Consider the following 27929-nt stretch of genomic DNA (forward strand, 5'->3'; position numbering starts at 1 on the left):
AGGGGTTGCCCTATGACACACTTAGTTCTGCAGAAAATAGTAGTAATACACTTGATACTCTGATTTCTAATGTAATAATATAAACCAATTTCAACATTTAGAATTGTCCTAGAGAGAAATGTTATTGTGAAAGTAGAGGTGCAGGTGATAGTAGTTGAGAAGTAAATTAGGATAGGAGCCATGAGGAACACTAATGTTCTTGTCTTACCAAGAAGTCAAGAACCACTTCTGTGGCACAGCAGCTATTACATGGCTGGCTCCTTCTAGTCATCCAGTCTCAGCTCAAAATCACATGATTAATTTGGCATAAAATATGTATTGGGCACTTAAATGTGTGAAGTACTAAATTAGGCCTCCCGGAAAGGCTTTCCATGGTCCTGTAGTCCGTGGTCCATATAGTAGGCAGATGAGTGAGTGCATAAATGGGTGGGGGATTGAGTGGAAGGAGTTAGTAAGTAGTTAAGATTGCAGAGGTGACCAATGAAGGAAACAAGAATAGTGATATAGCTGTTTGTGGAAAGGAAGGATGGCACAAGTTGCTGTAATTTAACCTGTCAGAGGAGAAAGTCACTAGATAATGTCTGATGTTGATAAATCAAGAAATAGAAGTGTAAAACATTTAGAGATGTAAAATAACAACCCAAGACAGGAAAATTAGGAATAGTTAAAATTAGTTGTCTGTTAGAAGCAGAAGCACTCTGCGGGAAACTATAGCTTTTTTATGATAAACCCCTTTTTTGTCTGATTTTTTTCTTAAATCATGTTTAAGTATCATTTTTTATTACAAGCATACTTAGGAGTTATTGTTCCATACTGCTGCAATAATGCTGGTATCCCAGTAAAGCAAGTCAAATGAATTATCTGGCTTCCTAGTGCGTATAAAAGTTATGTTTATCCTTTATCGTAGTCTGTTAAATATGCAATAGCATTATGTCTAAAAATGTAGGGGCACCTGGATGGCTTAGTCGGTTAAGCGTCCGACTTCGGCTGAGGTCATGATCTTGCAGTCTGTAAATTCGAGCCCCACATTGGGCTCTGTGCTGACAGCTCAGAGCCTGGAGCCTACTTTAGATTCTGTGTCTCCTTCTCTCTCTGCCCCTCCCCTGCTCGCTCGCTCTCTCTCTCTCAAAAAATAAACATTAAAAAAAATTTTTTAAATAAAAACAAATGTATATTCTCTTTCTTTCTTTTTTTTTTTTACAAATGTATACACTTTAGGAAGACTTTATCGCTAAAAATTGCTAACCATCATCTTAGCTTTTAGCGTATCATAATTTCTTTTGCTGGTGGAGTGTTTTGCCTCAGCATTTATGGCTGCTGATAGACTGATCAGGATGGTGGTTGCTGAAGGCTGGTGTGGCTGTGGCAGTTTGTTAAAATGAAATTTGCTCTATCAATTGACTCTTCCTTTCACAGATGATCTCTCTGTAGCATGTTATGCTGTTTGATAACTTTAGCCACAGTATAACTTCTTTCAAAATTGGAGTCAGTCTTTTCAAACACTACTGCTGCTTTCTCAACTGTTTATGTGATACTTTAAATCCTTTGTTGCCATTTCAACAACCTTCACAGCATCTTCACCCCAAGTCACTTTTCCACCCCAAGTCACTTTCTTTGCTTGTCCCTATGGAGCAACTACTCATTTATTAAAGTTTTATCTGAGATTGCAGCAGTTCAGTCTCATTTTCAGGCTCCATTTCTTTTTTGGTTGGTTTGGTTGGTTGGTTGGTTTGGTTTTTGTTTTTTTTTAGAGAGAGCGCACGTGCCAGGGAGAGGGGCAGAGGGAAAGAGAAAGAGAATTTTTTTTTTTTTTTTTAATTTTAGAGAAAGCGTGCAAGTGGGGGAGAGGGGCAGAGAGAGAGAATCTTAAAATCTAAGCAGGCTGCATGCTCAGTGAGGAGCTGGACGCAGGCTCCATCCCATGACCTGGATCATGCCCGGAGCCAAAATTAAGAGCCAGATGCTCAACCCACTGAGCCACCCATGTGCCCCCAAGCTCCATTTCTAATTCTAGTTCTCTTGCTATTTCCACCACATCTGCAGTTATTTTCTCCACTGAAGTCTTGAACTCCAAAATCATCCATGAGGCTTGGGATCAGCTTCCTCCAAACTTCTGTTAATGTTGATTTTTTTTTTTTTTTTTTTTTTTAACCTCTTCCCATGAATCATGAATGTTCCTATTGCCATCTGGAATGGTGAATCCTTTCCAAAGGTTTTCAATTCATTGTACCCGGGTCCATTAGAAAAAGTATTATAATCTGTGGCAGCTACAGTTTTACCAAATGTGCTTCTTCTTTTTTTTTTTTTTTAATGTTTATTTACTTATTTTGAGAGAGGCACAAGCACAAGTGGGAGAGGGGCAGAGAGAGGAGGGAGTAAGAGAAAAATCCCAGGCAGGCTCCATGCTGTCAGTGCAGAGCCCAACTCAGGACTCAAATTCACGAACCGCAAGATCATTACCTGAGCTCAAATCACAAGTTGGATGCATAACCAACTGAGCCACCCAGGTGCCCCCCAAATGTGTTGGTTAAATAATAAGACTTGAGAGTCTAAATTATTCCTTGATCCATAGTCTACAGAGTGGATATCGTGTTAGCAGGTTTGAACATTAATCTCATTGTACTTCTCCATCAGAGCTCTTGGGTCACCAGGGGCATTGTCAGTGAGCAGTAATATTTTTGAAGTCATCTTTTTTTCTGAGCAGTAGGTCTCAACAGTAGACTTAAAATATTTAGTAAACCATGTTGTAAGCGGATGTGCTGTCATCGGGACTCTGGTTCCATGGGTAGAGGACAGGCAGGGCAGATTAAGCATTAATTCTTAAGGGCCTTAGGATTTTCAGAATGGTAAATGAACATTGGCTTTAACTTAAACTCACCAGGTGCATCAATGTTTAATAAGAGAGTCGATCTGTCTGTTGAAGCTTTGAAGTCAGGCATTGACTTCTCCTGTCTAGCTGTGAAAGTCCTAGATAGCCTCTTCTTCCAGTAGAAGAGAATTTCTCATCTACATTGAAAATCTGTTTAGTGTAGCCACCTTCATGAATTATCTCAACTCCTTAATTTCCTGGATAATTTGGTGTCTGTCGCTTCTATATCAGCTCTTGCTACTTCATCTTGCAATTTTTGTTATGGAGGTAGTTTTTCCCTTTTACTTCATGTACCAACCTCTGTTGGCTTCAGACTTTTCTTCCGCAGCTTCCTCACCTCTCTCAGCCCTCATAGAGTTGAAGAGAGTTAGGGCCTTGCTCCGGATTAGGCTTTGCCCTAAGGGAATATTGTGGCTGATCCCTCCAGACCACTAAAACTTTCTCCATATCAACAATAAGGCTGTTGTTTCACTGTCTTATCATTTGTGTGTTCACTGGAGTAGCTTTAAACCTTTAATTTCTTTCAAGAATTTTTCCTTTGCATTCACAATTTGGCTACACTGTTTAATACAAGAAGCCTGGCTTTCAGCCTATCTCAGTTTTCAACGTGCCTTTCTCACTAAGCTTAATCATTTCTGCCTTTTGATTTAAAATGAGAGATGTGCAGCCTTTCACTTGAACACTTACAGGGTATAGTAGGCCTAATAATTTCAGTATTTTTGTGTCTCTGAGTATAGGGAGGCCTGAGGAGTGAGATAGACTAGTGGGGGAGGAACAGCTGGTCAGTGGAGCACTCAGACCACACTCAACAGTTACCAACTAAATTAACCATTTTATATGGGTGTGTTTGGTGGCACCCCAAAGCAATTCCAATAGCAACATCGAAGATCACCGTAACAAATACAATAATAATGAAGAAGTTTGAAATATTATAAGAATTATCAAAATGTGACAGAGACATGAAGTGAGCAGTGCTGTTGGAAAAATGGTGCCGATAGACTTTAGACCGGATTGCCACAAACCTTCAATGTGTAAAAATGGCAGTACTGAGGAGTACAGCAAAACAAGGTATGCCTGTAGTCTCCGTTTTCCGTGTGTGTGAAAAGGACTTTTGCCAAATACACAGGCATACATCATTTAAAAAAAAAAAAAGGAGGAAGGTGCAGAAATGGATGAAATAGTCCAGTGACATGGAATAGAGCCACTGCTCTCTTCTGAGACAAGACTCATGCATTTATAGAAACCTGACAAATTATAGAGCTGGCATTTTAGCTTCATTCATTTATTCAACAAATGTTACTGAGTGCCTTCTGAAGAGAGTGTGTGAAGTGGATATCAGTCTGAAGAGGCCTTAGAAGCCTTTGTAAAGATTTTGACTTTGAATAAATGGGAAGTCGTTGGAGGATTTTGAGCAAAGTAGTCATGTGAGCTGTCTTTGTTTAAATGGATTATTGTGACCGGTGTATGGACAATAGACTAAAGGGAGGCAAGGGCCAAATTTAGAAGACTAATTAAGAAACCACTGCACAAATCCAGGCAAAAAAAAATTATGTTAGCTTAGATTGGAATTTAGGGCTTGTTAAGAAGTGGTCAAAATATGTTTGAAGGTATAGCCAATGATATTTTCTGACAAATTGGATGTAAGTATGAAGGAAAGATGTTAAGGATTATGACTGAGCAACTGGAAGGACAGAGTTCCTTTTCACTGAAATAGGAAAGACTGGAGGGAATGAGAGTGAGAAGTGATTAAGAGCTCCACTTGGACAATTTAAATTTGAGATGCCTGTTAGACATCCAAGTGTAAATGATGTCCAGTTTAGGCATGCAGGCTAGAAATAGAAATGTGCAAGTTATCACTGAATCAAGGACGTTTATAGCCATGAAACTGGAAGCCATCACTGTATGTAAAGAAGAAAAGCTGTAGGGTAGTCTAATGGCAGGGAAATAAAGAGGAATTGACTAAGGAGACAGGGAAGCCTGGTAGGCTGGTATAGAAACCAGGAGAGTAAGGGGTCCTGGTAGCCAAGTGAAGGAAATGCTTCAAGGAGGAGTATGTGGTCAGTTGCTTCAAACATTGATTGATCGCAGTGACACGGAGGTGTCAGTAGTGATCTGATGAGCAGTTTTGTAGAATGGTAGGGCCAATAGCCCAGCTAGAATGAGTTCAAGAGAAAGTGGAGGATGGGGAGCGAGAATTAGAAATGGCAGTTAACTTTTGTTATTACAGCTTTATTGAGATAAAATGAACGTATAATAAACTGCTCATATTTGAAGTGTACATTCAAAACTGTTGACATGTATTGATGTGTGAAAACATTACCGCAATTGAAATAATGAACCCATCACCCTCAAACGTTTTCTCATGACTCTGTATTCCCCCTCCAGTCCCCAGCTCTGCTTTGTCACTATAGGTTTGTTTGTATCTTCTTGAATTGTATATAAAAGGAATCATACATTGTATACTTTTTTGTCTGATTTTTTTCATTATTTTGTGATTCGTTTGTGTTGATGGTATCCATAGTTAATTCTTTTTCATTGCCAAATAGTATTGTCTTATATCCACATACTAGAATTTACCAATTAACCTGTTGATGAACATTTGTGTTGTTTCTAGTTTTTCTCTATTACAAATAAAACAGCTGTTAACATTCTTTATAAATCTGTGTGGCCATGTGCTTTAATTTCTCTTGAGTAAGTAAATACTGCCTAGGTCATGTAGTAGTTGCATGTTTAATTTTTTTTGAAAACGCAAAGCTGTTTTCCAAAGTGCTTGAAACATTTTACATTGTCACCAAAAGCGTATGAGACTTCCATTTATTCTACATCTCTGCCAACACTTGGTATAGCCAGTATTTTTTATTTTAGCCTTTCTAGGAGTGTATTGGTAGAACATTGTGGTTGTAATTTACATTTCCTTAATGATTAATCATGAGTATCTTTTTGTGTGCTTAGTTGCCATTTACATATCTTACTTGGTGGACTATCTTTTCAGATGTAAAGAATGAATTCCTGCTTACTCTTATATATTGCTCTGCCTGTGCAGTATTCAAAGGTAGTGTAAATGTTTGCAGTGGAGGTTGATCAAAACAGGCTTTAATTCATAATGGTAATTCACAAGTGATTGTGCTGATGCCAGTGTAATTGGAAGAAATAATTGCTGTCTTCCTATATTCTAACAGGTTGCAGCATTGCAAGAGGAGAAAAGTAGTCTTTTGGCAGAGAATCAGGTATTAATGGAAAGACTTAATCAATCTGATTCTATAGAAGATCCGAACAGTCCTGCAGGAAGAAGGCATCTGCAGCTCCAAACTCAATTAGAACAACTCCAAGAAGAAACATTCAGGTAAAAGACCCCTCACTAAAGTCTATCCGTTAAAACATTTGGTAATTGTCTTTTAAAGTTAAGAATATAGTGTTAGGACTATAACACTAGGTGGCTGCAAACCACAGGAGGATGTAAAATAAACAACTTCCCCAAATCTTCCCACGTGACACAAAGGTAACTTCATACCTAGGAAAAAGTCTATCAAAACCACATGCTCAATATTACCTGAAAGACAGTATGCCTCAGCTTTTCTTGTGAGAAAAGCAAACAAGAACCACACATCCCATACACCTGTCCCACCCCATCCTGCTAGGTGCTTTCAGGCAAGTAAAAGGCAGATTAACAAAAAATTAGAGGAAGACAGAAAAATACAGGGCCTGAGGGTGAGGTTAAGTTGGAGAGATCATCAGAAAGATTAAACTCACTCAAAATCTGAAATCAGTTTTAAGACAAAAAAGAGATTAAACCACAAACTGCAGGGAAAAGATTTTAAAGTCAAGTGAGTTGCCTTAAAGGACCAGATACCCTGAAAACATAGTGGCACTAACATAAAGAGATTGGTGCCCTTTGCAGGTACTTGGTTTAAAGGGACACAATAAAAAGGCCAGGTCCATGATTTATAGAGATAGGCTTATTTAAAGGGCAAGCTAATTTAGAGGGACTGTTTTCTAAACACATCTTCTGGGAGAGGAAAAGGCTAAGAGGAAGGGAGAATCACCCTTTGGCAATTGGATGGTGAAAGGGAAAAGGAGAAAAGGAAAAATTTGGCATCCTGCCAGATAAAACAGAACCACACAATTGAAGGATTTAGCAGTAAGACATATATTTTGCTTTAACAGGAAAAAATAAAAAACTATATTTAAGTCTTTTCTGAAACCTTAGAAATAGTTCATCCCCTGTGGTCTACATGAGCAATTCAAGATATGGTCTGTGGGCCCCTGCAGGTTTGCAGAGACCCTTTCAGAGAGGCTTCCAGCCCATCCCTTTTCTACCTACATGTCTGTGCAAGGGTGGATTTCCTTCATACATTTCAGCCAAAAAGGTGTCACAACAGGTGAATATAGAAATAGCTATGACAGCCCAGCTGTTTCCTGTGAGACTGGATTATTTGAATCACAAAAATGTAAAACATCACCACTCTTCTCCCTATTTTTGTGTTTTAGGATATACAGTTATTTTTCATAAATGATGTGTTGTCTATATTGATATAATAGTTTTATTACTGTCCTTTTCAATATATTTAGGTATTTCTGTTTTAAGTTTTAAATATGATAAGTAAATATCCATAGATAAAACCTATGTAAACAAAAGTTCTTTGAAATGTCAGTAATTTTAAGAGTGTGAAGAGGTCCTGAGACCAAAAAGTTTGAGAACCCTTCATCTTAATCTTGACCCTCTAAGACAGAATTGGTAGATAGTAAAATCTAAGTATGACTGTACCCTTTTGTTTCTAAATTATGGCTAGTTTTTTTTCTGCTTTGTTTTGTTTTGAAGGGGGGTTGAGGGGTGGACGGGCGGGAGAGAGAGAGAGAGAGAGAGAGAGAATATGAGAATGAGAATGAATTCCATGCAGGCTCCGCACTGTCAGTACATGGAGCCCAACGCAGGGCTCTAACTCCTGAACTGTGAGACCATGACCTGAGCTGAAAGCAAGAGTTGGATGCCTAACCAACTGAGCCACCCAGGTGCCCCTAAATTGTGGCTAGTTTTTAAAGTATGGTTTGGGGAAGTGGTATTTAGAATTGTCCTGTGTATTCATTATGAAGGAAATAGTGTCTGAGTCTTTTATTTGTTCCAGAATACATGTTGTAGTACATATTGCAATTATTATTTTGAAGCGCTTAAACAATTCAAGTACTTATCAGTACTACATATTTATACCTCTTAGTATTTATTATTCCTTATAGTCAAATATAATTCTTCTGGGTTATCTGTATTATAACCTTGTACCTTTCATATTTTTTCTTTTTTGAGCATTGATACGAGCTTTTAAGTTTCAACTCTCATAGATTTTTTTTGAAGAAATTATTAATTTTAATATATGTGATAGTGGTATTGTGCTTTTAATTTTTTTTAATGTTTTTATTTATTTTTGAGAGAGAGAGAGAGAGAGAGAGAGCGCGTGCGCGCATGAGTAGAGGAGGGGAGAGAGTGAATCAAAAGCAGGCTCCAGGCGGTCAGCACAGAGCCTGATGCAGGGCTTGAACTCATGAGCTGTGAGATCATGACCTGGGCTGAAGTCAGATACTTAACTGACTGAGCCACCCAGGCGCCCCTCATGGATTATTTTTAATTACAAAAGGGACAATATATTTTTTTAATGGAGGGATCTGGCAGTTACCATTTAATTAAATCATCAAACTAAGCAGCACCACCCACAGGGTACACAGTGTCACTTGTATAGTATTTTTGCCAAATATTTAACCTGAATGTAATCATGAAGAAATAATCAGAATAAGGAATATCCTTAAAGATGGGTAAGACTACTCAAAAAAGTCAAAAAAATAGGAGTTTATTTTTTCTTTTTATTTTTTTATATTTTTTAAATGTTTATTTTTAAGAGAGAGACAGATTGCAAGTGGGGGAGGGGCAGAGAGAGAGAGAGGGAGACGCAGAATCTGAAGGAGGCTCCAGGCTCTGAGCTGTCAGCACAGAGCCCGACCTGGGGCTCAAACCCACAAACTGCGAGATTATGATCTGAGCTGAAGTCCGACACTTTAACTGACTGAGCCACCCAGCCACCCATCAAAAAAGTCAATATTATAAAAAACAAAAGGAAGGAAATACAAAAGGGATAACACAACTAAAGATAATGTGAAAATTTTTCTTTGGATCCTGGATCAAAGTGGAAACAGGGAACATTTTTACTACAGTTGGATAAATATGGACTGCATATTAGATAAATTAATATTAATTGTCTTAGATATAATAATGGTATTGCGATGATGAATAAGACTATCCTTACTGCTGTAGTATTTAGGGGTGAAGGGTCATGACCTCTGCAGCTTCCTTTATGATAGTTCTCAAAAAAAAATGTACGTGTGTATTTTATGTATGTGTTTACCCATAAAGTGACAGAAAGCATATGAGGCAAAATGTTAACAATAAGTAGATGAATCTAGCAAAGGGTGTGCAGGTATCCATGAACTAGTCTTTCAAATTGTCTGTAGATTTCAAATATTTAAAAGTAAATGGTGGGGGGGCGGTTAAATCCAATTTTCTAGACAATGATAACATCTGGAGCATAAGAATTTACTTTCACTTTTCCTTCCCTTACATCAAACCCAACAAAAATAATTTTTAAAAATACTAACATCTGATATATGAGTATTTTTTAAATAATCCTAAATAAAACAAGAGCAACTTCAATTGGTACTTTATTACAATAAACTTTATGCCAGGATCGTTAACCTGTTATTAAGTCTATTACAATAACTATTAAATTTCTTATTTTAGCTCTTTCAATCCATAAGTTAAAGGAGAAGGAATAGTATAAAATAAGGTTGGTGTGTGAAATTCTCAGTAGAGAACAAGATGATAATTTGTATTAATCTAGTATTTGAGTTTTTTTCTAGACATTCCAAAAATCCTGGCTTTGCCACTTAGTAGCTGTGTAACTTTGGGCATGCCTCCATTGCATTCACTGTAAGATGGTCTAAAAATTACCTACTTTCTAGAATTTTTGTATTAAATGAGTTAACATGTGAAAAGTACTGAGAATATTGCCTAACACACAGATACAATTTAGTTATTACTTTTCTAGAAAATGAAATAAAAATAAGATAAAATTTTGGAATGACAAAAAGTAAATGATCATTATTTATGGATAATAGGTTGGTCCACCTAGAAAATGTGAAGTGAATCAACCTAAAGTTCTCAGAACCGGTAAACACTTAATGGGAAGAGAGTAACTATAAGACATTTGTATAGGTTATAAGATGTTCTAGTAATAACTAGGTAGGATCATCAGGAAAAACTTGCTTTTGTAAGTTTATAAGTACCCAAGGAATAATAAAATTTAAAAGGAATATGAGGGACTTGTACAACAAAAACTTCTTAGTCGTACATAAAAAGTATTTCAGTATATGGAGAACGATAACATCTGTTTGTTTACTTTGGTTTTTTTTACACGTTTTTAACGGCGCATTGTAAGAATGCCATTTTCTCTTAAATTATTATATAATTTGAACTTGATTCCAATTCACATTTTGTGTTCAGCCAGAAGTATTGAGCAGGAGATTCCCAGAACGTTTACACTCAAAGTATAATGAGGGAGTGCTTGCCGTGTCCATTGTTGAAACGTTACACACCTGTACTAATTTTGGTATTGGTGCAGCAAAGTAGACAAACCAGTAACACAAATGCAGATCCAGAAAACTGACCCAAGTGTATACATAAATTTCTAATATGACAAAGGTGGCATTTTCTAATCAATAGGTAAAGATTAAATTATCTGTTAAATGGTTTTGGGATAGTAGGTAAATATTTTGGCAGGAAAAGTTAGATTCCTACATTACATCATATACTAAAGTTAATTCCAGGGGAAATTGAGAATTTTAGTGTTAAAAATGAAACCCTGGGGGCACCTGGGTGGCTCAGTCGGTTGAGCATCCGACTTCAGCTCAGGTCATGATCTCGCAGTCTGTGAGTTCAAGCCCCGCTTCGGGCTTTGTGCTGACAGCTCAGAGCCTGGAGCCTGCTTCGGATTCTGTGTGTGTCTCTCTCTCTGCCCCTCCCCCACTCATGCTCTGTCTCTCTCTGTCTCTCAAAAATGAATAAACATTAAAAAAAAAAAAATTCAAAAAAAAAAAAAAGAAACCCTGTTAAATACTGACAAGAAATATAAAATATTTTTATAATATTGTATTATATATGTGTATATTTAAATGTATTTAAATTTGTATTTAATTATAGTAAAATTTATTCATTAAATTATTAAAATTTATTTATTAAATTTATTTATATTTAAATATATTTTAAAATATTTGTAATATTTTTATGTTTTATATAAAAGAAAAAAGCTTTATAATCATACACCAAAAGTGAAAACTATAAGGTAGAAAATGCATCAATAGAATTACACAGAAATTAGGAATTTCTGTTAAATTGAAATACTTCTATAAATAAAATTGAAAGTAAACAAAGGAACACCTGAGGGGGCGCCTAGGTGGCTCAGTTGGTTAAGAGTCTGACTCCTGATTTCTGTGCCGGTCATGATCTCGTGGTTGGTCAGACTCCTTGCTGGGCATGGAGCCTGCTTAAGATTCTCTCTCTCTCCCTGTCTCCACTCCTTCCCCACTCAGGCTCCCTCTTTCTCTCAAAAAAATTTTTTAAAAGTCGGGGGCACCTGGTGGCTCAGTCAGTTGAGCATCCCACTCTTGGATTTCAGCTCAGGTCCTGATTCTCAGTGTTCAGGGGATCAAACCCCACGTCAGACTGCCTTCTTCTGCCCCTCTCTGCCACTCGTATGCTCACTCACTCTCATCCTCTCTCTCTCAAATAAAAAAAATAAATAATCAACAATAAATATTTGTGACATTAGAGACAATCCTGTAAAATCAAAAGTAAAGATTTATGTTAAAGCGAAATAAAATAAGAGGTATGAACGGTATTATCCATATTTAGAGGGGAAAAGACCTATGAATAGCAACCAGACTAGAGGATATACTCAAAAATGTTAATTAACAGTATTATCTACTTAGATTAATACATATTTTTTTCTTGCTTGCTTTTCTGTATTTTATAAATTTTCAACAAGGAACATCTGTTAATTTCATGGTCACAAATAAAACTTTAAATAAATTTTATGTTCTGTATTTGGAAAAATATTACATGATGCCTAACTTTCTGAACAGAGAGGTGATAATCAGTTGTTATGTTTCCATAAGCCTTGGACCAGTGGAATCCATTTCAGGATAAAACTTGAAGATAGAGCTTATGGTCACAGAAGTAGGAGACAGGTTCAAGAGTGTATTCTCATGTTTTTTATTTCCTTTTGCTGTTCTAAGGAGAATTATTAGACAATAAATAGTACTTTCTTGGTCTATTTTGTTTTGATTACAGACTAGAAGCAGCCAAAGATGATTATCGTATACGCTGTGAAGAGTTAGAAAAGGAAATCTCTGAACTCCGGCAACAGAATGATGAACTAACCACTTTGGCAGATGACGCTCAGTCTCTAAAAGATGAAATAGATGTTCTTAGGTAAACAGTTTTCCCATCTTTGTGACCTCTCAGGCCTGTCATCACCCAGAACAGCTCTGCCACTCATAAACTCTAGGATCTCTGAGCATAGCAGGGTATTTAACTGGGTTCAGATTCCAGTGCTGTCATTTATTTAACCTCTCGTGTAACCATTTTCTCATCTGTAAAATGGAGATAATACACCTCCCACCTCAGATTTAGATGCAGAACTAAGTAAGTTTTTATTTCTAAACCGTTGGAACAGCATCTGTCAAGTAAGTAAGTGCTGTATAAATGTTTGTTAAATAGAAACTAGTCTCCGACCATCACTAAATACTTGTGTAGCTCTGGAGCTTTTCTTATTATGACTCCTTTTCTTTAATTTCAAGTCCTCTGCTCACGCAGTCTTCCTCTTTCTCGGATACTGTCACACCCCACGAGGCATCATTTCCTTGCTGGACCAGTTTACCTGCACCTCGACTGTTCTCTCACTAAGTGCCTTCACTCTCTGCCACCTCAGTTTGCCACCATTCCACTTGTATAATCTATCTTCTGTCGGATCATTCCAGCCATTTACACTTTTGCTCTTTGAATACTGAGAATGAATAGAGAAAATCACATAGTGATACAGTTTTGTCCTACTACAAAGCCATGATCTTTACTCTTCCTTGGGCTCTTACCTGTGGTCCACCATTCTGCTGCTCATGATAGATAGCTCTGTCTCCCATTTCTCTCATAGCTAGCACCTATTTCCATAACTCTTTTCACCTGGACACCCACCCCCCCCCCCCCCCCACCTCTCAATGCTTTAGTCTCAGTAGATGACATTGTCTCCTACTGCATCAAGGAAAAACCATGAGCTGTGGGGACTCTCCATGTCCTGTACTTCCTGCACCTCTAACTGCCCTGCATTCCCACCTATCTTTTCATTTTTGCTTTTAGAATGTAGACTTGTCATTCTTTCTCATGTCCAGTGCTGATTCCTTCTTCAGAGCTCTGGGTCTCAATACTTCTTGCTTACACAAGGACTGTGTTCCATCTGTTATCATTTCTCTTTGCATTTGGATCTCCCACTTTAGCATATATTTATATGTTTAGGTCTCTCATCTTAGAAAAAAGACTTACTCCTCTCTCCTTCCCTCCAGAACAAATTTAGATTACACAAGGTAAAATTTACATTCTCTCCTTAACTCCTTAAAATGTGCCCTCTCCTACTCCCACTGCTGCACGGAAATGGCTGTTCCTTTGGTCACTAATGTCATTCTAATTGCCAAATCATTTGGACACTGCACAATTTATTTTGCTTCTTTGCTACATGTCACTGTGCTGGCTACCTTCCTACACACACCCCACCACCACCACTTGCTTTCCTGAAATTATATGACATTCTCCATTACAAGTTTTGCTGTAATTTTGGTCATATTTTTTAGCCTGAACAAAACATTAATCTAGAGTCACCTTTGGTCTTATAACTTCATTTGAATGTGTTCTTTTCTGGCAGTCCCTCTTGGTTTAGCACTATTAAAACAGCTTTACAACTCGATGTGTTTCTGATTTCTGATTTCCCATCTCATTCTAGACATTCTTCTGATAAAGTGTCTAAACTAGAAGGCCAAGTGGAATCATATAAAAAGAAGCTAGAAGATCTTGGTGATTTGAGGCGTCAGGTTAAACTCTTAGAAGAAAAGAATACTATGTATATGCAGAACACTGTCAGTCTAGAGGAAGAGTTAAGAAAAGCCAATGCAGCTCGAAGTCAACTTGAGACATATAAGAGACAGGTAAAAAGAATAGTAACAAAGTTTCTTAATGATGTTTTCAAGCAAGCTTTCCATTATAATACTGTGGCTTACCAAAAATCCACTGACTTTTGTTTTCACAGTATTCTGTTTTTTACCTATGGAAACTTCGTTCTTTTTTTCTTACTAAGTTCTTAATTTTAATTCCAGTATAGCTAACATTAAAACTTAGTTCTTATCCAGAGGTTACCAACTAGTCTCTATAGCAAATCTTTTTATTGTTTTTTATTTTTAAGTTATTATGTAATACTTAAGAAATACACAAAAGTAAAAGAATAAGTATCTATGCTTAAAAAAATAAAACATACTCTTCCCCTCTTCATTATAGTAACCACTATGCTGTTTTGTAGTTTTCTTTCCCGTGCATCTCTTTATTCTTTTGGTGCATATATATTTACTCATGTATGTGTATACGTATGTATGTATGTATGTATGTATGTATGTATGTATGTATGTGTGTGTGTGTGTGTATGTATATATGTGTATATATAATGTGTAACATTTTTGACATGTTTCTCTATAAACTCTATATATGAACTCTAAATGATATAGTAAAAAGACTCTTCTGTGATTTACTTTGCTCAGTATATTTGTGAAATTTGTTTATGTTGACAGGTATAGCTTTATTCGTTTCATATGTACTGCTATACAGTATCCTGTTGAGTCACGAAACCACAGCTTATCCATTTTCCTATTGAAGGACAACATAGGATGTTTCAACATTTCTTTTAATTACAAGAAATATCACAATGAATAGTATTGAACATGTCCTCTTCTATACATGTGTGAAAGTTTTACAGCTATAAGGAATTTCTTCCTAGAGTATCTTCATTTAATGAGATACTGCTAAATTGTTCTTCAAAATGATTGTATTACTAACCAGAAGTTTGTATGAATCCCTGTTGTTCCACATCATCACCAACACATAGTATTGTCACACTTGAAATTTTGCCAGTTGGTTGAATATGAAATCGTGTTGCCTCATGATTATACTTTGCATTACCCTAATTACAAATATATTTACTGATTACATTTCTTTTGTGAATTGCCCATTTTTAATCTTCTATTCATTTTTAAAATTGTGTTATTTCTTGCTGATTTCTGAAAGTTCTTTATATGGTCTTGCTATTAATCTTTTGTCAATTACACTTGCTATTTTTATTTCCTACCATTCTGTGACCTTTCTCTTTACCTTTTTTGAGATTGATTAACTTTAAATATCTTTTTATGATATTGTCTTAAATATTTTGTCTTTTGTCTTAAATAATTTCCTACATAAAGATGTAAGACTAACCTCTCTTTTCTTAACAAAGATTTAAAGTTAGTTTTGTGCACAATTAGTTCTTCAAATCACACAGAATTAATATTTGTGTAGGATGCTAGGTTAAGGATCCATTTGAATACCTCATTGTCTGTGTAGGCAACCAGTCAACGTAGTAGCATTTATTTAGTAGTCCGTTTCTTCCACAATGACCTGCAAGTCCATCTTACCACATACCTAAAGTTTCCATCTTAAATGTGAGTTTGTTTCTGGGTGCTCTCTTCTGTTTCATTGGTTTATATGTCTATTCTGACACAATACCCCACTGTCTTATTATTTATAAATTTTTAGTAATTTAATATTTGATAATACACCTTGTTCTTTTTCAAAACTGTCTCTTAGAACTTTTCCTTAGCTAAATACCCAAAACTTTTGGGAATTATAATTGCATTGACTCTTGTTGGTTAATTTGGGGAGAATTGACATCTTTATGACAATGAATGTTCCTATTTGATCAATATATCTTTCCATTTATTTAGATCTTCAGTGTCTTTCAGTTTTGTAATTTTCTTCTAAATGTCATGCACATATTACATTTACTCTTAGGTACCTTGTTCAGATTTTTTAACTGCAATTAGCAAAACAAAGGATACCATTTTCAGTTTGTTGTTTATTTATGCAATTGAAATCGATGTTTATGTCATTTTACAACCATGCCAGATTCTCATATTACTTCTAGTAATGTCTGCAGTATCTCTTGTCAGAAGTCATATAAAATACAAATAAAATAGTTTTGTTTCTCTTTTTCTATTCCATACCATTTTTTTCCTTCTCAATCAGCATGTTTGACCTGTAATACAACTCAGCATAGAAGTAATCATATTAGGCAACCATTTCTTGTTGATTTTGTACAGAATGCTTTAAATGTTTTGCCAATGTATTAGCATATATTGTTCAGGGTGTCTATTTTAAATGGATATTAAACTTAATCAGCTCCTTTTCCTGCACTATTGAGATACTCCTATTCTGCTCTTCCTTTCTATTAATGTTGATGAATTATATCAATGGATTGTCTCTGCTTAAGCTATCCTTGCATTCCTGAATCAAAACTCATTTAGTCACTGCAGATTTATTGGTTTCACATTATTAGATTTGCTTTGTTCATTTTATTTAGAATATTTTGCCTCTGTGATTCACTTGAAGGTTTCTATCTCATACTTTCCTTATCTGATTTTGGCATCAAAACTATACTAGCTTAAAATGAGTTGGAGAAGATTTAGTAGAACAGCTCTGTGCACCGTGAATACTGGCAAGTTTTTTGCTGGGTATATTTCTCTTTATTTTTTAAATTTATTTTTTAATGCTTATTTTTTGAGAGACAGCGTGAGCAGGGGAGGGGCAGAGAGAGAGGGAGACACAGAATCTGAAGCATGCTCCGGGCTCTGAGCTGCCAGCACAGAGCCCAATGTGGGGCTTGAACTCACAAACTGTGAGATCATGACCTGAACCGAAGTCAGACACTCAACCGTCTGAGCCACCCAGGCGCCCCCTGGGTATATTTCTTCCCAACATTTTATTACTCAATTTTCAACATACACTAAAGTTGAAAGAATTAGTTAACTTGAATGCGGACTAAGAAACTACCCAAAATAAATGTAGCCCAAAGAAACTATACGTGACATTAAAAGATGTTAAATTAAAATCAGATGATCCAATTAGAGTTCCAGAAAAGAGAACAGCAAGAAATATAAGAAGATGTTATTTGAGGAAAAGGATGGGTGAACATTGTTTTAGAACTAATGAAGGACATCAGAGGTAGTATTTACAGTGAATTACAAACTAAATAAATAAGGAATCTACAACTAGAAATACTGCAGTGAAATTCTGTAATACACTAATTCTCTCCACCTATTTCTGATCTGGAGCTTAATATCCTTTGTTTTTCAATGATAATATTTTTCTTTCCAAAAGTTCTCTTTGAGTGTTCTTTCAAACCTGCCTGATCATCTTCCTTTCTTAATTTAGATTTCCATCTTTATTTACTTTAAGTATTAAACCTACTATTTTATAACTAATAATTCCAATCTGAAATCCTTTCAGGTCTTATTCTACTAGTTTGTTGTTAGTGTTGTTAATGATAATGGTGTTCGTTGTGGCTTCTTTATGGCCTTTGCTCTTTCATTTGGCTCCTCTTTATCTTCAGGAATACTAGGAGGTTTTGGTTGATGTTGTATTCTTCCAAACAATGTTTCATATATGCCAGATTTGTCACAGCACTACCAACCAGGACAACTTTAAATTAATTGCCTGGGTTAGGATTTGCTGGATAAAGCCTGTGGTAAAAATGGAAACACAAATCTACATGTTGGTAGGCCATAGTTACAAACTTTCAAGTTATACTGTTTAAACCCAGAGCACTCACTTTATGACAGGCAAGCTTCCTTACTGATTTTTTCCAGCTAATGGATTTTTTTCCTAACCTACCTGTTTACTGACTCAGCACCTTTTAGAGCCCAAGATGGTTAAACAACTGGTCTTCCTTTACATTCAAAGCTCTAGTTTCCTGGTATTAGCAGTTGGTGCCTCGTGGAACCTGTAGCTTCCATACAGACTTCCTACTCATTTCAGGCCCTGAAGCTTTCTCTTACTTTCTTGTAAGCACAGCTGTGCAATCAGGTTTTTTGTTCCCTAGCATTTCTTTTGCTTTGTGCTGAGTTTCAGACCCCTCTGTTATGTGTAGTACAGGAAATGAAAGTCTGTACTGTACATTCTTTGTAATTTTGTACATTGCTACTTTGGATAATCAGATTTTAGAACCCATAATGTCTGAGCAGATTTTTGTTACTTGTTCTCTCTGTTGGGTTAGGCTGCTATATTGTACACTTTTTTTTTTCTTTTTGATATTTGTTGCTGGAGGGGGGAGTTTTCATAGCTCTGTGGAAGAAAATAGTGATAATTTCCAACGTTTCAAATTTTAAAAATTAATGGTACCTTTCTGTATCAGGTAGTAGAACTACAAAATAGATTATCTGAAGAATCGAAGAAAGCAGATAAATTAGATTTTGAATATAAGCGGCTAAAAGAAAAAGTTGACAGTCTTCAAAAAGAAAAAGATGTGAGTATATATGTATTAGGCACTTTGGTTTTGAACATTGCTAAAATTAAGACAATGACATTTAATTCATATTTGGACTATAATAATTCCTTCTATTTATAAATTTAAAAATTAGAGATCCTATTTGTTTTTAAATTATAGACGATTTACATTTGTGTTTCAGAAATAAATCTAAAATAAAAGATTAAAAGAATGTTTTTACTTCCACTCTAATTTCTTTTGTATACTTTTATGTTTTCTACCACTTTTGTTTCTCATACATTGTTCTGCTCATGACTTTCTATAAATTTGAATAGCGTTTCTGTTTTCTGTATAATTGAGAGGACACAATTCTTTTTGTTGTTGTTCATCATATCTTGAATCTTTTAAAAATATTTTTACTTTGTCATGGTAGATGAATTTTTAGTCTTAGCTCTTTGATCTTTTTATGTCTAATGAAAAGAATGTTATATAATGTACTTTATATAATGTACTGGAGTAAACAGTTTTGTTTCTTATGTTTAACTGTGTATAACATATTGCCTTGCACATAGTAGATATTTAATATTGTTAAATATTAAATTTGTTGTAATTTTGTCCTTTTATGATCTTTCTATGGAAGATCAAAACATGAAACATGTCCATGTTCCCTACTGTTCATCACTCTCTTAGGTAAGGCAAAGACCACTGATGAATAAATTCATAAAATGTAAAGCTAACTTTCCTTATTTTTGATGTCCCTCCAGAGGTTAAGAACAGAAAGGGATTCTCTGAAGGAAACCATTGAAGAGCTTCGTTGTGTACAGGCGCAAGAAGGACAGCTCACAACTCAAGGTAAAAACATTTCAGTAGCTCAAGCAAGATCATTTATTTTTTACAGTATGAGTAGAAATTTTTGATTCATTTTAAGATGCTTGCACCAGTGGATGAAAATGAAAAACTGGTGAAGAGGCATGAAGTTGATATAAATTATAAACTGTTACCCAGATTTTGTGGCAAATAGGCTGTAGTTAATAAGACCAGATTTACTTGGCCTATTTTGTATTTTAATTATATGTAAATATTTGAATTTTATTAGATCAAAAGCATAAACATTTGTTAAATCATCTGTGTTAATAATAAACCTGGAAAATTTTATTCTGGGAAGTTTCTTATGACCTCTTTTAAAAGTCAGTCAGTGGTTTTTTTTTTCGCCTGAGATGTGAGGTGGATATCAATGCATTACAGGACTTCTGTACAAAGTAGAACTCTGCTCTTCTCACAGGGAAGGAGCAGCACTTAGCTCGAAGTTAGTCCCTTCCACTTTTGTCATCATGCTGGCAGATGTGGAGCCTGAACGGTGACTTGTACAGCTTCACAGTTTGTTCACCCCTGTTCCAGTAACCTGCCCTTGGCTTTTCAGTTACCCAAAACTGGAATTCTTCCTCTCCTCTGACTACAACCTCCTTTTTCTCCTCCTCATTCCTTCTGCCTACCGCATTTCACCTTTAACCTCCTCTCTGTTGTTCCTAAAACAAATTTTTTTTAATGTTTATTTTTTTTTTTTTTTTAATTTTTTTTTCAACGTTTTTAATTTATTTTTGGGACAGAGAGAGACAGAGCATGAATGGGGGAGGGGCAGAGAGAGAGGGAGACACAGAATCGGAAACAGGCTCCAGGCTCCGAGCCATCAGCCCAGAGCCTGACGCGGGGCTCGAACTCACGGACCGCGAGATCGTGACCTGGCTGAAGTCGGACGCTTAACCGACTGCGCCACCCAGGCGCCCCAATGTTTATTTATTTTTGAGACAATGCGAGAGACAGAGTGCAAGCAGACAGAGGGAGACACAATCTGAAGCGGGCTCCAGGCTCTGAGCTGTCAGCCCAGAACCCAATGCGGGGCTCAAACTCACGAACCGTGAGATCATGACCTGAGCCAAAGTCGGACGCTTAACTGACTGAGCCACTCAGGTGCCCCCCCCCCGTGATTTCTATTTCTGTTGATCAGCTCTCTTCTGGCCTCATTTTCCAGCTTACACAGCCCACCTCACAGCCATTTAACTTTGTTCTGATCACCACCATCTTTCCTTAATGGTGAAAGCTTGTCAAACACCAGTTCAGATTGCCTAAAGTTTTTTTTCCTCTGTTCCAAATTAACCAGGTCCAGCTAAAGACAGTTATATATCTTTCTCTTTTTTTTTCCTTTTTTAAATTAAGGTATAATTGACATAACATTGTATTAGTTTCAAGTGTACAACCTAATGATTCGATATTGGTATTTATTGTGAAATGATCACCACATGAAGTCTAACATTCGTCAACATACACAGTTACAAAATTTGTTTTCTTGTGATGAGAACTTTTAACTTATTCTCAACAACTTTCAGTATGCAATATAGTGTTATTAACTATAGTCACCACGCTATACATTATATCTGTGTGACTTATTTATTTTATATCTGGAAGTTTGTACCTTTTGACCCCTTCACCCATTTTGCCCACCCCCTCATATCTCACCTCTGGCAATCACCAATCTGTTCTCTGTATCTGTGGCTTGGTTTTTTTGTATTTTTTATTTTGTTTTGTTTTGTTTTTAGATTCCACATGTAAATGAAATCACACAATATTTGTCTTTCTGTGTCTGAGTTATTCACTTAGCATATTGCTCTCAAGATGCATCATATCACAAATGGCAAGATTTCCTTCTTATGGAGTTCATATATACATATGTGTGTGTGTGTATATATGTATATATATATAATCTCACAATTTGTTTATATATCAATTGATGGAAACTTAAGCTGCTTCCATGTCTTAACTATTGTAAATAATGAGGGCACAGGTATCTTTTCAAGTTAGTATTTTCGTTTTCTGTGATTAAATTCTCAGAAGAGGAATTGCTGGATCATATGGTAGTTCTATTTTTAATTTATGTTTTCCACAATGGCTGCACCAACTTACATTCCACCAACAGTGCACAAGGGTTCCCTTTTCTCCACATTCTCACCAACGCTTGTTATCTCTTGTCCTTTTGACTGGTGTGAGGTGATAGCTCATGTGGTCTTGATTTGCATTTCCCTCCTGATGAGTGATGTTCAGCATCTTTTCATGTACTTGTTGGCCATCTGGATGTCTTCCTCAGAGAAATGTCTATTCGGATCCTCTGCTCATTTCTTAATTGGTTTTTTTGCAGTTGAGTTGTATGAGCTCTTTAAATGTTTTTATATTAACCCCTTATCAGATGTATTGTTTGCAAATATTTTCTTACATTTAGTGCATTGTCTTTTCATTTTGTTCAGTTTCCTTTGCTATGGAGAGGCTTTTTAGTTTGAAGTAGTCAGTATTAGATTTTTGCTTTTGAGAAAATTATATATCTTGCTTGTCTTCACCAAAAATTATTTCTGAACGTAATTGGATACTCATTGCTGCTTGGTAATCCTTTCACGTATCTCTAATCTACTGTATAAGTTTTTCCCAAATTTTAAGAATCAGCCTAAACCTTAATTCCTTAACTCTCAGCCCCCATATCAAGAGAGGCTATCTCATGTAAACTTACACTTTTGTTTCTTTGCTACCTATGAGCCTATATGTTTTAACCTTATTTATGTATATGTCGTTGACATAGCAAATTTGCTCAAAAAATTTACCCTAATGAATTAAATCATCATTTATAATAGTGAAATTTAGAAACAACCTAAAAGTCTCATTCAACTGTAAACTGTAGAGCCATTTAAAAAAAGAACTATATCTTATATGCCTGACCTGGAGAGATATGTATGTTATGTCATTAAGTTAAAAAAAATGGTGACACCATCTGTGAGAAACACTCTCAGCAAGCTTCAATAGAAAGAAACTTCCTCAACCTAATAAGGATATCTATGAAAAACCTACAGCTAACTTTATACTTAATGGTGAATACTAAATGTTTTCCCTAAGATCAGGAACAAGGCAAGGATGATCACTATTTTTTATGTGTTATTATTTATCAGACTCCAGCATAGTTAACATACAGTGTTAAACTAGTTTCAGGTGTACAATATAGTGATTCAACAATACTGTACATTACTCACTGCTCATTCTAAGTGTACTCCTTAATCCTCTTCACCTATTTCACCCATCCCCCCACCCACCTCCCTTCTGGCAACCATCAGTTTGTTCTTCATAGTTAGCAGTTTGTTTTTTGTATTGTTTCTTCTTTTTTTTTCTTTTGTTCATTTGTTTCTTAAATTTCACATATGAGTGAAATCATATGATATTTGTCCTTCTCTGACTTATTTCACTTAGAATTATTCTATCTCCCTCTATGGTGTTACAAATGGCATGGTTTCATTCTTTTTTATGGCTGCATTATATATATGTATATACATATATGTATGTGTATATATATATATATATATATATACACATATATATGTGTATATATATATATAATGAATATCACATTTTCTTTATCCATTTATTTATCAGTGGACACTTGGACTGCTTCCATAATTTGGCTGTTGTAAATAATGCTTCAGTAAACATGGGGGTGCATAAAGGATGTTCACTCTTGCTGCTTCTTTTCATTGTCGTATCAGAGGTTCTTGCAGTCAGGCAAGAAAAAGAAATAAAACACATTCAGATTAGAAAGGAGGACGTAAAAAAAATCACAGAACTAGTAAATGAGTTCAGCAAGGCCTCAATATATAATAAGATCAGTATATAAATACCAATTATATTTTTGTGTACTATGAGTAAATTATCTGGAAATGAAATTACAATAGTAGCATAAAGAATAAAATGCTTAGGAGTAAGTTTAATAAAGAAGCATAACATTTGCAACAATGTGGATAGAACTAGAGTATATTATACTAAGCAAAATAAGTCAATCAGAGAAACACAAATATATGATTTCACTCGTGGCATTTAAGATACAAAACAGATGAACATAAGGGAAGGGAAGCAAAAATAATATAAAAACAGAGAGAGGCAAACCATAAGAGACTCTTAAATGCAAAGAGCAAACTCTTCATTTGCTCTAGGGTTTGGGTTGGGGGGAAGGGCTAAAGGGGTGAAGGGCATTAAGGAGGACACTTGCTGAGATGAGCACTGGGTGTTACATGTAAGTGATGACTCGCTAAATTCTGTACCTGAAATAATTATTACACTATATGTTAACTAACTTGGATTTGAATTAAAAAAATATATATAAGCATAAGACCTGTACACTGAAAACTATTAAGTCATTGCCAAGCTAAAGATCTAAATAAATGGAGAGACAATCCATGTTCAGGTATCAGAAAATTCACTCTAGTTAAGACTGCAGTCCTCTTAATATTGACTTTATTGAATAATAAAGATTCAATGCAATCCCAATCAAATTCTAAGCAGATTTCCTTTGTAGAAATTGACAAACTTATTCAATTTATGTGAAAATACAAAGGAACCAGTATAACCAAGAAAAAAAATCTTGGAAAGGAAAAGGTTGGAGAAATCACATTCTGATTTCAAACTTACTATAAAGCTACTGTAATTGAAAAACATGAAATTCACATAAGAGTAGACATACAAAGATCAGTGTACTATATCACATTAAGAGAATGAAGGGAGAAAAATCACATAATCATTTCAATTGCAGAAAAGGCATTTGACAAAGTCTAACACCATCATTAAAAGAAAAAAAAAACATAAAAAACTTCAATAAATTAGGAAGAGTGCTAGAAAGGGAACTTCCACAATATGATGAAGTCCATATGTGAAAAATCCACAGCTCACATCAACTCAATTATGAAAGACTGAAAGCTTTTCCTCTAAGATCAGAAGCAAGACTACCAACTACCACCACTTCTACACTTCTATTGAACATAGCCCAGCAAGTTCTAACCAGACCAATTAGACAAAAGAAAAATTTTTTAATCTAAATTGGAAAGAACTAAAACTATCTTTCGAGTTGGCATGATCACAAAAAACAAAAAACACCCGTTAGAACTAGTAAAATGAATTCAACAAAGTTGTAGGATGCAGCTCAGTTACATTAGCAGCAAAAATATATATGCAAACACTAATAATGAAAAATCTAAAAAGGAAATTAAGAAAATAATTTTATATATAACAGGATCAAAGAGAATAAAATACATGGGAATAAATTTAACCAAGGAAGCAAAGACTTGCACCCTGAAAACTACTGTTGCCACTTCTTACAGAAAAATGAAAAACCCATCCTAAAATTAATATAGAATCTCAAGGGATCCTGAATAGCCAAAATAGTCTTAAAAAGGAAAAAAGTTGGAGAACTCACCCTGATTATTTCAAAACTTAATATACTTGTAGCAATCGGAGTAGTGTGCTATAGGCATAAAGACAGTCACATAAGGCCAGCAGAATAGAATAGAAAGCCCAGAAATAAACCCTTCCTTATGTCGTCAGTCGATTTTCAACAACAGTGTTAAAACCATTCAGTGAGGGAAAGGAAAGTCTTTTCAATATACTGTGCTGGAAAAACTGGATATCTACATCCAAACTCATGTTTTAAAAAATGGACTCAAAATGGGTAAAAGACCTAATGTAAGGGCTAAACCTATAAAACAGAGGAAAATTGTCATGACTTTGGATTTGGCAATGATTTCTTGGAATTGATACCAAAAGCTAAGTCAGCAAATGAAACAAATTGGACTTCATCAAAATTAAAACTTCTGTGCATTGAAGAACACTATTTTTTTTTTTTATTTTTTTTAACGTTTATTTATTTTTGAGACAGAGAGAGACAGAGCATGAACGGGGGAGGGTCAGAGAGAGGGAGACACAGGTTCTGAACAGGCTCCAGGCTCTGAGCTATCAGCACAGAGCCCAACGTGGGGCTCGAACTCACGGACTGCGAGATTATGACCTGAGCCGAAGTCGGACGCTTAACCGACTGAGCCACCCAGGCGCCCCTCGAAGAACACTATTGACAGAGTAAAAAGCAACCCATAAAATGGGGAGAAAATATTTGTAAATCATATATATATATTTGATAAGTGATTGAAATCCAGAATATATAAAGAACTTATACAACTCAACAATAAAAAACAGCTAAGCTCACAAATGGGTGACTTGAATTGATATTTCTCCAGAGAAGATATACAAATGGCAAAAAAGCATATGAAAAGATGCTCAATATCAAAGTCATTAGAGAAATACAAATCAAAACCATGAGATAGTTCACAGCCATTTAGATGGCTACTACCAAAGAATGAAAGGAAAATAAGTGTTGGGGGGCATGTGGAGAAATTGGAACTCTTGTGCATTGCTGTTAGGAATGTAAAATGGGAGGCCACTGGTAGAAGAGTTTGGTGGTTCTTCAAAAGGTTAAACATAAAATTACCACATGATCCAGCAATTCCATTCCTACGTAAATATGCAAAAGAATTCAAAGCAAGGACTCAAGCATATACTGGTTTAACAGTGTTGAAAGCAGCATTATCCACAGTAGCCAAAAGATGGAAACAACCTAAATGTTCCTCAATAGAGGAATGGATAAAGAAAATGTGTGTGTGTGTGTGTGTGTGTGTGTGTGTGTGTGTGTGTGTGTGTTTGGCTATGAAAAGGAATGAAGTTCTGATAAATTCTACATGTGTGAGTTTTCAAAACATTATGCTAAGTGAAGTAATATAGACATAAAAGGTTAAATATTGGTATGATTCCGTGAGGTATGTAGAATGGGCAAATTCATTGAGACAGAAAGTAGAATAAAGGTTATGAGGAGCTAAGGGAGAAGGGAATGGGGAGTTATTGCTTAATGGTTACAAAATTTGTGTTTTTGGGTAAGGAGTTTTGGAAATAGTGGTGATGATTCCACAGCATAATGAATATAGTTATTGCCACTCAATTGTACACTTAAAAATTGTTAAAATGAGGGGCACCTGGGTGGCTCAGTTGGTTGGGTGTCTGACTTCAGCTCAGGTCATGATCTCACTGCTTGTGAGTTCAGGCCCTGCGTCGGGTTCTGTGCTGACAGCTCAGAGCCTGGAGCCTGCTTCAGAGTCTGTCTCCATCTCTCTGCCCCTCCCCTGCTCATGCTCTGTCTCTCTCTCTCTGTCAAATATAAAAAATAAAACATAAAATTTGTTTTAAATTGTTAAAACGATAATAACGTAAGGCAACTGTGATAGTCTTTTACTTGACTAAAACAAAGATTTTAGATATTAAAATTAATGCTCAAAGTAGTGTTTCATATAGAAACTAAAGGAGATCGATATACTCTCTCTTAAACCTTGCATCCATGTTTGTGTATTTGTAGGGTTAATGCCTTTGGGAAGTCAAGAATCTTCAGATAGTCTGGCAGCAGAGATTGTTACACCTGAGATAAGGTAAGGAGAATATGACATTCAGTCGTATTGCACAATGTTCCTAGAGGAAACTTACTCCTCTACAGTATAAAGAGGAGTTTCTTACTCATTATTACTAATAATTTCAACATGAACTCAGTATTAAATGTCCATGTTTTCAGCCTGTTAGAAGCTTTCTTCATTTGGCCCAAGAGACATTTTCCCACTTGGGTAGGACAGTATTTCGCACATTCACAGCAAACTAATATATCTGTGCTTGGGTATTCTTAGCAGACATTTAGCAGTGAAACCACTTGGCCTAAAGATAAAGGTTATGCCTACCCAACAGCCTTCAAAATAATTAGTCACTAAGATTTATCTGTCTGGGAAAGATATATTACAGTAGACAGACGTATCTTCCCCTCTCTAGTATTCTTCCTTCAGTATTAACTTACAGTTTTATTTAGGGATAGCATTTTTAAAATTCCATTTATTTCAATATATGCCTGCCTTGATGTGTAAGAATGAAAAATTAGGCGAGAGGCACCAAGTATCTGACAGAAGGAGAATGATTAACCCGGTATATTGCTTTTACCTTCTTGGGGACTATTTGCCCCCTTTTAAAATTGACACACTGGCCCTTGGGAATGCAAGCTGGTGCAGCCACTCTGGAAGAGAGTCTGGAGGTTCCTCAAAAAACTAAAAATAGAGCTACCCTACAACCTAGCAATTGCACTACTAGGCATTTATCCATGGGATACAGTTGTGCTGTTTTGAAGGGACACATGCACCCCCGTGTTTATAGCAGCAGTGTATGCTGCTATAATAGCCAAAGTATGGAAAGACCCCAAATGTCCATCTATGGATGAATGGATAAAGAAGATGTGGTACATATATACAATGGAGTATTACTCGGCAATCAAAAAGAATGAAATCTTGCCATTTGCAACTACGTGGATGGAACTGGAGGGTATTATGCTAAGTGAAATTAGTCAGAGAAAGACAAAAATAATATGACTTCACTCATATGAGGACTTTAAGAGACAAAACAGATAAACATAAGGGAAGGGAAACAAAAATAAGATAAAAACAGGGAGGGGGACAAAACAGAAGAGACTCATAAATATGGAGAAC

At 35.8% G+C, this 27929-nt stretch overlaps 1 protein-coding gene across 6 annotated transcripts in view; it reads left to right on the forward strand.

Moving 5' to 3' along the window:
• Positions 1–27929, forward strand: part of HOOK3 (hook microtubule tethering protein 3) — a 114091-nt gene that overhangs the window by 49898 nt on the left and 36264 nt on the right. For all 6 annotated transcript variants that reach the window (XM_078445501.2, XM_078445506.2, XM_078445503.2 and 3 more), the window contains 6 exons: positions 6049–6212; positions 12258–12398; positions 13957–14158; positions 18442–18552; positions 19278–19365; positions 26768–26837. In XM_078445501.2, coding sequence (XP_078301627.1) covers positions 6049–6212; positions 12258–12398; positions 13957–14158; positions 18442–18552; positions 19278–19365; positions 26768–26837 — 776 coding nt within the window. The remainder of the gene's footprint in view (positions 1–6048; positions 6213–12257; positions 12399–13956; positions 14159–18441; positions 18553–19277; positions 19366–26767; positions 26838–27929) is intronic.

The sequence above is a fragment of the Panthera onca genome, chromosome B1 (genome assembly GCF_046562875.1).
Source record: "Panthera onca isolate mPanOnc1 chromosome B1, mPanOnc1 haplotype 2, whole genome shotgun sequence".
NCBI classification, from domain to species: Eukaryota; Metazoa; Chordata; class Mammalia; order Carnivora; family Felidae; genus Panthera; species Panthera onca.